Source organism: Cervus canadensis, chromosome 18, assembly GCF_019320065.1.
Source record: "Cervus canadensis isolate Bull #8, Minnesota chromosome 18, ASM1932006v1, whole genome shotgun sequence".
Lineage (NCBI taxonomy): Eukaryota > Metazoa > Chordata > Mammalia > Artiodactyla > Cervidae > Cervus > Cervus canadensis.
In genome coordinates this window covers 9,943,750-9,956,004 of record NC_057403.1, presented here as the reverse complement: position 1 = coordinate 9,956,004, position 12,255 = coordinate 9,943,750, and the positions used below count along the sequence as shown (strand labels likewise).

General features: G+C 43.3%; 2 protein-coding genes across 5 annotated transcripts in view; one reads left to right on the top strand and one right to left on the bottom strand.

Annotated features, from left to right (window-relative positions):
* LOC122420399 (zinc finger protein 737-like) overlaps positions 1–12,255 on the bottom strand; it is a 494,626-nt gene that overhangs the window by 177,048 nt on the left and 305,323 nt on the right. The window lies entirely within an intron of this gene.
* LOC122420589 (zinc finger protein 345-like) overlaps positions 1–12,255 on the top strand; it is a 56,311-nt gene that overhangs the window by 32,358 nt on the left and 11,698 nt on the right. For 2 of the 4 annotated variants that reach the window (XM_043435852.1, XM_043435847.1), the window contains exons 1-2: positions 9,825–9,938; positions 10,209–10,422. Coding sequence is in view for 3 of the 4 variants with exons in the window: in XM_043435847.1 (XP_043291782.1) it covers positions 10,408–10,422 (15 nt within the window). In the remaining variant the exon portion in view is untranslated. Of the gene's footprint in view, positions 1–9,824; positions 10,034–10,208; positions 10,423–12,255 lie in introns of those variants that run through there. The other 2 variants (XM_043435848.1, XM_043435849.1) reach the window with 2 other exon arrangements.

Below are 12,255 nucleotides of genomic sequence, written 5' to 3'. Positions count from 1 at the left end.
GTTTTTATCTTGTTTCTTCCCCTATAACCTATGTCTTTGCCATCTCATTTGTCCAGCGTTCTGTTTGTGGTCTCTCTTTTGAAGGCTACAGGAACCTAGTTAGCCTTCCTTCTGCTGTCTGCACCTTGGTGGGTGAGGTTGATCCCAAGGTTTGTGCCCTCATCCTCTTGATCTGGGCTTTGATTCTTGTTAACTGTGCCCAGAGCCTGCTGTGGGTATTAGGGCTGTTTCCCCATTGTTCTGTGGCTGTTACTGCCCTCTCTCTGGTGGTGCCTGCTCCCTGCGTGGTGGAATAGAGCCTCCAGATCTGAGTCTTAGCTGTGATTCTGATCTGTGGTGTGAGGCAGGTGGGACTGGAGCACCCGCACATGGAGAAAAGTCGCTGAGTATTACTCCTCTGGGGATGTTCACTCAGGATGTGCTCTGGTTCCCCCTCCCATGCGTTCTGCAGGCTCTCATGTGATGTAGTGTAGGCACTGCTCTTTGCCCCACCTTAACCATGGGCAGGATGGCACATGGCCCTGGATGTTCACAGATGTTGTTTTCACAAGGTCACCACCATAGATTAAGTGAAGTGAGGTCCTGGAATTGCATTCAGCGTGGAGCTGGACCTGCTGTGGTGCTCTGGGGCAGCTCAGGCTCTGTCCTGGCCCAGCCCCCTTGTGTGGGAGCCCACAGAGTCTACAGCAGCTAGAGCTGCCCCTGCCCTAACGGAGAGAGCGCTGGTAGGTGATTCAGATGCTCTGTAGGGGCTGAGGTTACACAGCCGGTCGTGGGTGTGAGACCGTGGCTTCTGTTGCTGCAGGGAGAGGTGTCAGCTTTTCTTGTTCATCCCTGGGGATCAGCTGTGCTTTCAGCTCCATCTGAGCGTGTGGGCAACTTACAGGTGTCTGCTCCCGAGCTGCCCCAGAGCGCAGGAGTCTGCTGATTGTGGAGGAGGTCGATGGGGGAGGCTGTTCCCGGGGGGCTCAAAAGACCTACATGGGTGGAGTTCTTCATAGTCCCTTGCAAGGACAAGCTGGCACAAAGGACAAGGGGTGCAATGGGCTTCTTCTTTGGGCATCAGTCACCAAAGGCACTCTGCTCTATGGCGGCTCAGGCTTCCAACTGAAGCATCCCACTTGTAGAGCTCCGCCCTCACCCCATCCCTTCAGGATGTTTCCTCATAGCCAACTGCAGTCCTCTGCTGGGTCTTCTCTCCAGAACCCACATTCCAGCACCCAGCCCTTGTCTGCCATGGTGGACCTGCCTCTCAGGCTGGGTGGGCAGGGCAGGGGTCAGGCCCCCGTGTGCAGGTCTCTCTCTGTCCTGCTGCCACAGGCTGGTTGTTCTCTTCCCACAGAGAATGAGGCTCTCCTTCTGTCCAAACTGAGCTCCCCTAGTGAGGGGCTTCCCCAGATATGGAGACCTCTTCTGACTTTCATCTCCCCCAGGACTGCAGGCCCCAACACACTTCCTCTCCTCTTCCTTTTCCTTCTTCTTTCTTTTACCCTACCTGGCGCAGCAGGAATCTTTCTTGTTTTCTTAGATTTCGATGAGCGTCTGCTAGTGCTTAGCAGTGCTTTGTGAGAATTGTTCCATTTCTCATTCATTTAGGCACAGATGATCTCCACGTCTGCCTAAACCACTGGTATCTTGATCCTTCTGTCTCCATTTTATTTTTAAACTACCTAATGGTTATCAATTTTCTCTAAATCTTTAGAGATATTCACTGAGAATAGCAGGTAAAATTACTTGCTGTTTGCAATCTTTCAGCTATGACTCCACAAGACATCCAGGATTTGATGCCAAAGAATCCAGCATTAGAAGATGTATTCCCAAAAGCAAACCTAGGAATATATCAAACATTTCAGCTCAGAAACTTAAATTTAATGAAAGACTGGGAATGTACGAGAGTATATGAAAGATGGAGAGTGTGTTTCAGTGGACATAAAGAAATGCAGACAGTTATACATAATGCTAACATTACTGCAAAAAGAAATCAGCAACATGAGTCAAATTGGGAAAAACACCGACTTCAGTCTTCAACATCTGCAGAGAAGTGTAAGTATTTAAGAAAAGATTTCCATCCTTTTTTGAAACATACATGTTCTCTGAAAGGAAATGTGGAAAATCTGGAAGGTAATATAATCTCTACTGCAAATCCTCATTCAGACAATTCTGAACTTAGGCTTCAACTAAACATACATTCAAGCATGTCTGGGATAGGGGAGGAGATAGGGAAGAGAGGGGTCTCGAATAGGAGATAGGGGTCTGGAATTCTCAAGGCGGAGAAAAGGACAAATACCTTTTTTCCCTCTACATTCCTTGGTATTAGACACATAAAATGACTTTTTTATGTTGTGTGTCTTAGACACATGACTTTTTCTTTAAGCCCAGAACTGAAGATTAAACAACGAACAACTCGGTTAAAACTCTGTACTAGGGATTATACAACAACAATGTATCCTGCTTGAAGACAGTTTCTCCTTCCTGAAAACCTCCTGACTAATCCTGGTATCTTAGAATTTATATTACGGGAGTGGGTCTGGTTCAGTTCAGTTCAGTCGCTCAGTCATGTCTGACTATTTGCGACCCCATGGACTGCAGCACACCAGGCCTGCCTGTCCATCACCAACTCCCAGAGTTTTCTCAAACTCATGTCCATTGAGTTGGTGATGCCATCCAACCATCTCATCCTCTGTCGTCCCCTTATCCCGCCTTCAATCTTTCCCACCATCAAGGTCTTTTCAAATGAGTCAGCTCTTCACACCAGCTGGCCAAATTATTGGAGATTCAGCTTCAGCATCAGTCCTTCCAATGAATATTCAGAACTGATTTCATTTAGGATGGACTGGTTGGATCTCCTTACAGTCCAAGGAACTTCCAAAAGTCTTCTCCAACACCACAGTTCAAAAGCATCAATTCTTCCGTGTTGTTCAACTCTCACATCCATACATGACTACTGGAGAAACCATATCTTTGACTAAATGGATCTTTGTTGGCAAGGTAATGTCTCTGCTTTTTAATATGCTGTCTAAGTTGGTCATAACTTTTCTTGCAAGGAGCAAGCGTCTTCTAATTTCATGGTTGCAGTTACCATCTATAGTGATTTTGGAGCCCCCCCCCCCCCGCCGCCAAAATAGTCTATCACTGTTTAGATTGTTTCCCTGTCTATTTGCCATAAGTGATGTGACCAGATGCCATGATCTTAGTTTTCTGAATGTTGAGTTTTAAGCCAACTTTTCCACTCTCCTCTTTCAGTTTCTTTCTTTCTTTCTTTTTTCTAGAAAGAAGAACCTTGATTTACTTTGAGTGGAGCTCTTCTTCCAAGAAAAAAAAAAGAGCACCTTTTATATTTCTTTTGTCCTGAATTCTTTTCTTAATTAAAGTATAGTTGATGTACAATATTACATTAGTTTCAGGTATATACCATAGTGATTCAGTATTTTTACAGATTATACTCCATTAAAAGTTATCACAAGATAAAGGGTATAATTTTCTATGCTATACAATATATCCTAGTGACTTATCTATTTTATACATAGTAGTTTTTTTTTTTTTTAATTAGTTTATTTTAATCGGAAGCTAATTACCTTACAATATTGTAGTGGTGTTCTCTTTCACCTTCATCAAGAGGGTATTTAGTTCTTCGCTTTCTGCCTTAAGGGTGATTTCATCTGCATATCTGAGGTTATGGATATTTCCCCTGGCAATCTTGACTCCAGCCTGTGCTTCAGCCAGCCCAGCATTTTTCATGATGTGCTGTGCATATAAGTTAAATAAGCAGGCTGACGTATACAGTCTTGAGTACTCCTTTCCCGATTGGGAACCAGTCTGTTGACCCATGTCTAGTTCTAACTGTTGCTTCTTGACCTGCATACAGGTTTCTCAGGAGGCAGGTCAGGTGGTCTGGTGTTCCCATCTCCTGAAGAATTTTCCACAGTTTGTTGTGATCCACACGGTCAATGGCTTTGGCATAGTCAATAAAGGGGTCTGGGTCTGGTAGGATCTTTCTATTGTTAAGTTCTAATCCTGTTATCCTCAAACGTAAATTGTGGGAGTGGGTCTGGTAAAATTTTTACAACCTTGAGACATTGTTTTGTTTTATTGTAATTAATAATTTAATAGTATATAGCACCCTTGCTTAGACTAGCAAGGTGGGGGGGCACTCTCCACCCCCTTCTGATGTCTCTGTCAGAAGCTTCTCTGTCCCTTTTTCACTTTAATACAATTCTGCTACACAAAAGCTCTTGAGTGATCAAGCCTGATGCCTGGTCCCTGGTCCTGAAGTTAAATCTTCTTATTTGGAGATCATGAATCTGACACCGTTCACTGTAAGCTATCATTTTATTCTAGGTTAGTGGTAATTGTATAAGCTCTGTAGTATTAAATAGTCACACCTTTTCTTAATTTCACAGTTACACACTTACTTTGCCTTCGTAGTACTTGACCAATATCTCAGGATCTGATGTTATGTGTTTGTTTGTGTTATACAGGTGACTTGAATAAAGAATTTGGGGAAATCATTTTCCAGGCAGTATTAACAATCTCCCATGCATTTTCATCTCAACTGAATACATATTGGATTGGACACTGATGAATCTCTGACAACACAAATATTCCTTTCTCTGATGAACAGGTCTTGTGATCTCTAAGCTGGACCTGGTCACCTTTCTGGAGCAATTGGAATGATCCCAGGAGTATAAGGAGAGTGGAGACATCAGCCATATACCTAGGTAGGTATGAATGGATGGAGATGATGACTCAGATGAGAGGTCCAAGGAGCAGTGAGGAAGTCATCCTTCCCCAGGTGGTTTTGGAAGATCATCTTCAGTGGAAATCAATTGGGAAAACCTGGTTTTGTGTTCACTGCTGTCAGAGAAATGTATCACCTGCCCCATTCTGTCTCTTAAATCATTCATGAATTCATCTCCAGTGATTACTTTTCTTCATCACAGTGTGAACTAAAAGTCTCCTCTTGGACTGTGACAAACTGCATTCATTGGTTGCTCTTCCATTTCTTGGGGGTCCTAGAAAAACTGTGCCGAATTTGAGTAACTGTATGCCAGTCCTTTTAAAGTTTCTTTCTACCTCTAGACAAAAATATGTGAGTGAAGTGGTAGACAAACTGCTTAATTTTTAGGAATACTGGAGACAGGTTTTTGTTTTCTGATTTTTAACTTCGTATCCACTGAGAACTAGAGATAGGACCTTCTAAATAAATTTCAAACTCAAGTACTTTTGTCACTGCAGAAAGCAAAACCTCCCAAAAATGAAAGAATGCTCATCTCAGGTTGACTTCAAAGTTTATCTTTTCCTTATATGATCTTATATTAAATATCTTAAGTGTATTTGTCCCAATTGTAAAATGCTAAAATATTTAATATATTCAATTACCTCATAGAATTTTAAAATAAACTGGCATAAATGTTTAGCACATTTTCCCCCATATTATTAATAATTGATTCAAGCTATAACAATTTCTAGATTATATAAATATATCCGTTTAAAAAGTTCTATTTGGAATATAGCTGTTTTACAATTTTGTACTACTGTACTGCAAAGGGAATTAATTACACCTATCAGTCAGCTCAGTTCAGTCACTCAGTCGTGTCCAACTCTTTGGGACCCCATGGCCTACAGCACACCAGGCTTCCCTGTCCATCACCAACTCCCAGAGCCTGCTCAAACTCATGTCCACCGTGTGAGTGATGACATCCAACCATCTCATCCTCTCGTCCCCTTCTCCTCCTGTCCTCAGTCTTACCCAGCATCAAGATGTTTGCCAATGCATCAGTTCTTCGCATCAGATGGTCAAAGTATTGGAGCTTCAGCTTCAGCATCAGTCCTTCCAACGAATATTCAGGACTGATTCCCTTTAGGATGGAGTGGTGTGATCTCTTTGCAGTCTAAGAGACTCTCAAGAGTCTTCTCCAACATCACAGTTCGAAAGCATCAATTTTTTGATATTCAGCCTTCTTTATGGTTCAACTCTCACATCCATACATGACTGCTGGAAAAACCATACCTTTGACTAGACAGACATTTGTCTGCAAAGTAATGTCTCTATTTTTCATTATGCTGTCTACATTGCCCGTAGCTTTCCTTCCAAGGAGCAAGCGTTTTTTACTCTCATGGTTGAAGTCAACATCTGCAGTGATTTTGGAGCCCAAGAAAGTAAAGTCTCACTGTTTCAATTGTTTCCCCATCTATTTGCCATGAACTAATGGGACTGGATGCCATGATCTTAGTTTTCTGAATGCTGAGTTTGAAGCCAACTTTTTCACTCCTCTCTTTCAGTTTCATCAAGAGACTCTTCAGTTCCCCTGTGCTTTCTGCCATTAGGGTGGAGTCATCTGTATATCTGAGGTTATTGATGCTTCTCCCTGCAGTCTTGATTCCAGTTTGTGCTTCTTCAAGACCAACATTTCACATGATGAAAAGTGGAAGTAAAAGTCACTCCGTTCTGACCAACTCTTTGTGATCCTATGAACTATACAATCCATGGAATTCTTTAGGCCAGAATACTGGAGTGGGTAGTCATTCCTTTCTTCAGGGGATCTTCCCAGCCCAGGGGTCGAACTGAGGTCTCCTGCATTACGTACTCTGCATAAAAGTTAGATAAACAGGGTGACAATAGGCAGTCTTGACATATTCTTTTCCCAATTTGGAACTAGTCCATTGTTCCATGTCCAGTACTGTTTCTTCTTGACTTGCATACAGATTGCTCAGGAGGTGGGTAAGGCGGTCTGGTATCCCCATCTCATTAAGAATTTGCCACACTTTGTTTCGATCCACACCATCAAAGGCTGTGGCGTAGTCAATAAAGCATAAGTAGATGTTTTTCTGGACCTCTGTTGCTTTTTCTATGATTCAATAGATGTTGGCAATTTAACCTCTGGTTCCTCTGCCTTTCTAAATCCAGTTTGAACATTTGGAAGTTCTCGGTTCACATACTGTTGAAGACACGCTTGGAGAATATTGAACCTTACTTTGGTAGTATGTGAAATGAGTACAATTGTGTGGTAGTTTGGTCATTCTTTGGCATTGCCTTCCTTTGGGATTGGAATGAAAACTGACCTTTTCCAGTCCTGTGGCCAATGCTGAGTTTTCCAAATTAGCTGGCATGTTGAGTGCAGTACTTTAGCAACATCATCTTTTAGGACTTGAAATAGCTCAACTGGAATTCTATCACCTCCACTAGCTTTATTCATAGTGATCCTTCCCATGGCCCACTTGACTTCAGACTCCAGGATGTCTGTCTCTAGGTGAATGATTACACCATCCTAGTTATATTGCTCATTAAGATCGTTTTTGTATATCTCTTCTGTGTATTCTTGGCCCTTTTTCTTAATACTTTCCACTTCTGTTAGGTCCATACCACTTCTGTCCTTTATTGTGCCCATCTTTGCATAAAAAGTTCTCTTGGTATATCAATTTTCTTGAAGAGATCTGCAGTCCTCCCCATTCTATTGATATCTGTCCCAGGTTGGTCTCCACAGAGCTATGAGTAAACTTCCCTGTTTTTTAACCGTATTTTTAAAAGGCTCTCTTCTTATATAATTTCTTAAGAACTAGCACTTTATAAAGTTTATCACATTTGTATTCCACTTCCTCAGACACTGTCTTATGTGTCCTCAGTTTCTGATTAGTTTTCTGGCACTATCATTTATGAATTTTAGATTCAAACATCTAATAGAAAATTCTCAGAAACATGTGTGAAAAGAAGTGGATTAAAGAATTATCAGGCACCTAGGATTTGTGAAAACATCTGGTGTCTCCACTTAAGATGATTAAAGCAAGAAGTAATCATTAAATTGCCTACCTACTCTTTATTTAGTGGTTCATGCAGGGTTTGATGTCTTCTCTCAGAGCGATGCTGGGACACACGGGGGGCGGGAAGGTGGGGACAGTAGTTTTAACCTCCACCAGTTCAGTTCAATCACTCAGTCGTGTCCCACACTTTGCGACACATGGACTGAAACATGTAAGGTTTCCCTGTCCATCACCAACTCCGGGAGCTAACTCAAACTCATGTCAATCCAGTCTGTGATACCATCCAACCATCTCTTCCTCTGTCGTTCCCTCCTCCTCCTGCCTTCAATCTTCCCCAGCATCAGGGTCTCTTCAAATGAGTCAGTTTTTTTGCGTCAGGTGGCCAAAGTATTGAAGTTTCTGCTTCAGCATCAGTCCTTCCAATGAATATTGAGGACTGATTTCCTTTAGGATTGACTGGCTGTATCTTCTGGTAGTCCAAGGGAATCTCAAGAGTCTTCTTTAACATCCATAGACACCCCAGAAACACGTGTGGAGGACAACAGGCTGAGCGACTACCAAATCCGGGTTTTAAACAAACAAATATAGCAAACTCACTGAAAGTCCTCCGTCGCTAGTCTACATTCACTTCCGGGTCTGCAGGCTACTGCGCCCGCGCAGGCGGAGGAAGTGGTACAGAGGGAGGTGATTGGGCTAAGCCAGGGCCAAGGAGCAGCGAAATAAGGGCAGTGGGCAGGACGAGGCCTGAAGCGCAATTGGGTAGGGGCGAGACCAGAGGGGGCGGAGCCTTATCTCCCCTCGCCCGGCCCCTGTCCGTTTTGGGATCTGTTGATCCTTCTGTTGGGAGAAATATGCCTGAGAAATATCAATAATCTCAGATATGCAGATGACACCACCCTTATGGCAGGAAGTGAAGATGAACTAAACTTGATGAACTCTTGATGAAAGTGAAAGAGGAGAGTGAAAAAGTTGGCTTAAAGCTCAACATTCAGAAAACTAAGATGCGGAGACAGTGGAAACAGTGTCAGAATTACATTTTTTGGGCTCCAAAATCACTGCACATGGTGACTGCAGCTATGATATGAAAAGACGATTACTTCTTGGAAGGAAAGTTATGAACAACCTAGATAGCATGGTAAAAAGCAGAGATATCACTTTGCCAAACAAAAGTCCATGTGGTCAAGGCTATGGTTTTTCCAGTGGTCATGTGTGGATGTGAGTTGACTGTGAAGAAAGCTGAGCACCGAAAAATTGATGCTTTTGAACTATGGTGTTGGAGAAGACTCCTGAGAGTCCCTTGGACTGCAAGGAGATCCAACCAGTCCATCCTAAAGGAGATTAGTCCTGGATGTTCATTGGAAGGACTGATGTTGAAGCTGAAACTCCAATACCTTCCTTTCTGTGATGAACAGGTCTTGTGGCCTCTAAGCCGGACCTGGTCACCGTTCTGGAGCAACTGAATGATCCCAGGAGTATAACGAGAATGGAGACAACAGACATATACCCAGGTCGGTGGGAATGAACTCAGATGAGAGGTCCAAGGAGCAGAGAGGAAGTCATCCTTGTCTAACAGCTATAACCCTGTCTGTCCAAGACCCGAGAGCTGTGACACTCCAAATCTTTGTTGTCTCGAGACACAACCGAGGAGCATACACTCACATGACACTCCAAACGGATCATCTGAGTTGATGACATTGTACTTTTCGTCACTGAGGAGACACACATCTTCACACACTCACACAAAGGGCTTTTGAATTTTCCCTGTTTTTCAACTTGCTGAATACATCTCAGCTTCCCATAGAAGCAGCTCTCAAAATTCTTCTCTTTTGCCTTAAGTTGTGTGAAACACTAACTTAGAACAGGCAGGAAGCAGCTCTGCTCCAGAGGAAGTCAAGGAGATTTAAAGACATCAAAAGGTAAAAAAAGGAAGCACAGCTGGACAGAAGGACCAACAGACCCAAACCCGACTGGGGAGGGGTGAAGGGAGGTAAGGCTCCGCCCCCACTGGCCCCGCCCCTACGTACCTGCGCTTCCGGCCTCTTCCCACCCTCCCCCCTTACGTCGCCTCTCGTTGGCCGCGGCGTAGCGCACTCACCCTCCTCTGTACCGGATTTTCCGCCCGCGCGTGCGCAGTAGCCTGCAGACCGGAGTTGCGTTTAAATGAGCGATAGAGAGATCTGGTGAGTTTGTTTGTTAGTTTAAAACCCGGATGTCGTCGTCCCACGGCCTGGTGTCCTTCACACGTGGGTTTCGGGAGTCTCTGTGGAGGTTCAAGGTACCGCCCCCATTTTCCCGTCCCCAGTGTGTCCTCGCATCGCCGTGAGAAGTTCAGAGGTCTGTTAGCTTAGCTGCCGGGACCCTGGGGCCAACGCGTGGTTTTCACAGGAAGGGCGGCGAGTTCTGAAGAAAAGAATAAAACTAAAACCACCTCGTTTGATTCTGTGTTCCAGAATCCCTGCTGTGCCAGTGGCCGTGGAGGATTGTGATTTGTACCTGTTGAGATTCTCCCTCTGTGTGGGGCTGTGTTACAGGGAGCTCGCTGTGGTTTTCTAAGTATTGAACAGCCTATTTTCAACCCTCGGGTCACTTCCCAAAACTGATCTTACCTGAGAAGGAAGACCAGAGGAGAAGGAGATCAAGGAGTCAGAAATGATTCCTTCCGAGGTGAGAGGCATAGTCCGTGTTTGTTCTCTCTTTCCTGAAATGCTGTTTCTCTGGACTTGATAAGCTCCTTAACTTCTGAACGGGTTTGTTTGAACCTACCCAGAGTCATCATGCCAAGGGACCCATTGCCCTCCTGGCATGTGTGACAGAATACAGTATTGCCAGGCAGAGAAGCTCACTCAAGCTTTTAAGTCCCGAGCTTTTATTCGGGTTTAGCTACATAGGTGGGATTGATAACGTCTCCAGCATTCTCCCCTCTTTAGAGATTGGGCTAATCAGCCCGCCTGGCTCAAAGCCCCAAACCTCTAGTCACTTCGTTGGTCTTTGTGAAATGCCCAGCCTCACAACCTGAGTCATCCCATTATTAAGCTAGGGGCCGACCGTAGGTCATGTTGCTAGCATAAATTATCAGGGCCCACGGAGAGTAATAAAGCTACTTCAGTCACTAAGGAAATTCCAAGAGGGGGAAAAAAAAAAAACAAAACAAAACCTTAAATTCCAAGAGTAGTTAACAAACTTCCAGAACCTGGGGACCAAAGCCTGCCAAATTCTTTTTTTGTTGTTGTTTTGGTATTTATTTGGTTTTGGCTATACTGGAATTTTGCTGATGGTCTTGGGCTTTCTCTGTTGTGATTAGGAGGGGCTACTATCTTGTTGTGGAGCTCTGGCTCTAAGGCACGGGTTCAGTCGTTGTATTAATACCTGGCAGGCTTGGAGGATGTGGGCTTCGGCAGTTGTGGCACACTAGCTTAGTTGCTCTGAGGCTTGTGGGATCTACCCTGACCAGGGATGGAACCCGTGTCCTCTGCATTGACAGGCAGACTTCTCACCAGTGGACCATCAGGCAAGCCCCTAACTTCTTTTTTTTTTTTTTTTTCTCCCTAAATTCTTTATTACATAATGCTGAATCCTAAATCTTTCCTTTATGCCCTTTGACTTTTTTTTCCCCTCTGATTTTTCTTACTTTGTAATATCTCACCTGTTTCAATATTAAAAAATATTTTGTTGTGTTTACCTTCTATTGTTCAAAATAATGTCTAAGTCTCTCTTTAGGTGAGCTTCTTTGGCTACCTTGTAACTATTTTGCTTCATCTATTTTGAAGTTTTACTAGTCTATACAGTTAAAACTTCATCCGTAATTTGGCAGAATTACAGATTTAAAGATTGTAATTACAGAAATCTGTAATTTCCCTCTTTATGTTTTTTTCATTTTTAAATTCAAAATTATGTTGGCTCTCCTAGATACAGCTGAGACTTATACTTGGAATATCCATGTTTGTTTTGAGTTTGAATTGTTCTGAATTTGGAGTCACTGAAGTCTTTATGTCACCACATCTTCCAAGTAAAACTTGCGGTTTTCAGACTTGATGTGCTTCAGTAAAGGTTTACAGTTTCTTCACATAGGTCTGGAAACGTGTTCTAAATAGGTGTGATGGTATATTTGCTAATAAAATGTAGACTATTTCTCATATTGTGTTTTTGATCATTCTTACTAAAGAGAAACATTTGTTTTCAGTGAACCCAAGTGACTCAGTGGTAAAGAATCTGCCTGCCAATGCAGGAGAACTGGGTTTGATCCCCGGGTTAGGAAGGTGCCCTGGAGGAGGAAATTGCAACCCTCTCCAGTATTCTTGCCTGGGAAACCCCATGGACAGAGGAGTCTGGATGGCTACAGTCCATGGGATCGCAAAGTGTTAGGTGTGATTCATGTGACTTAGCACACATTCATGCACAATTTGTAAATGTTTGTTTTACCATAAATGTTAAAATACACGAGTTTTTTTTTTTTTTTTTAAGGTGGATTAAAAATGTTTCTTCCAAAAGATCTGTTGC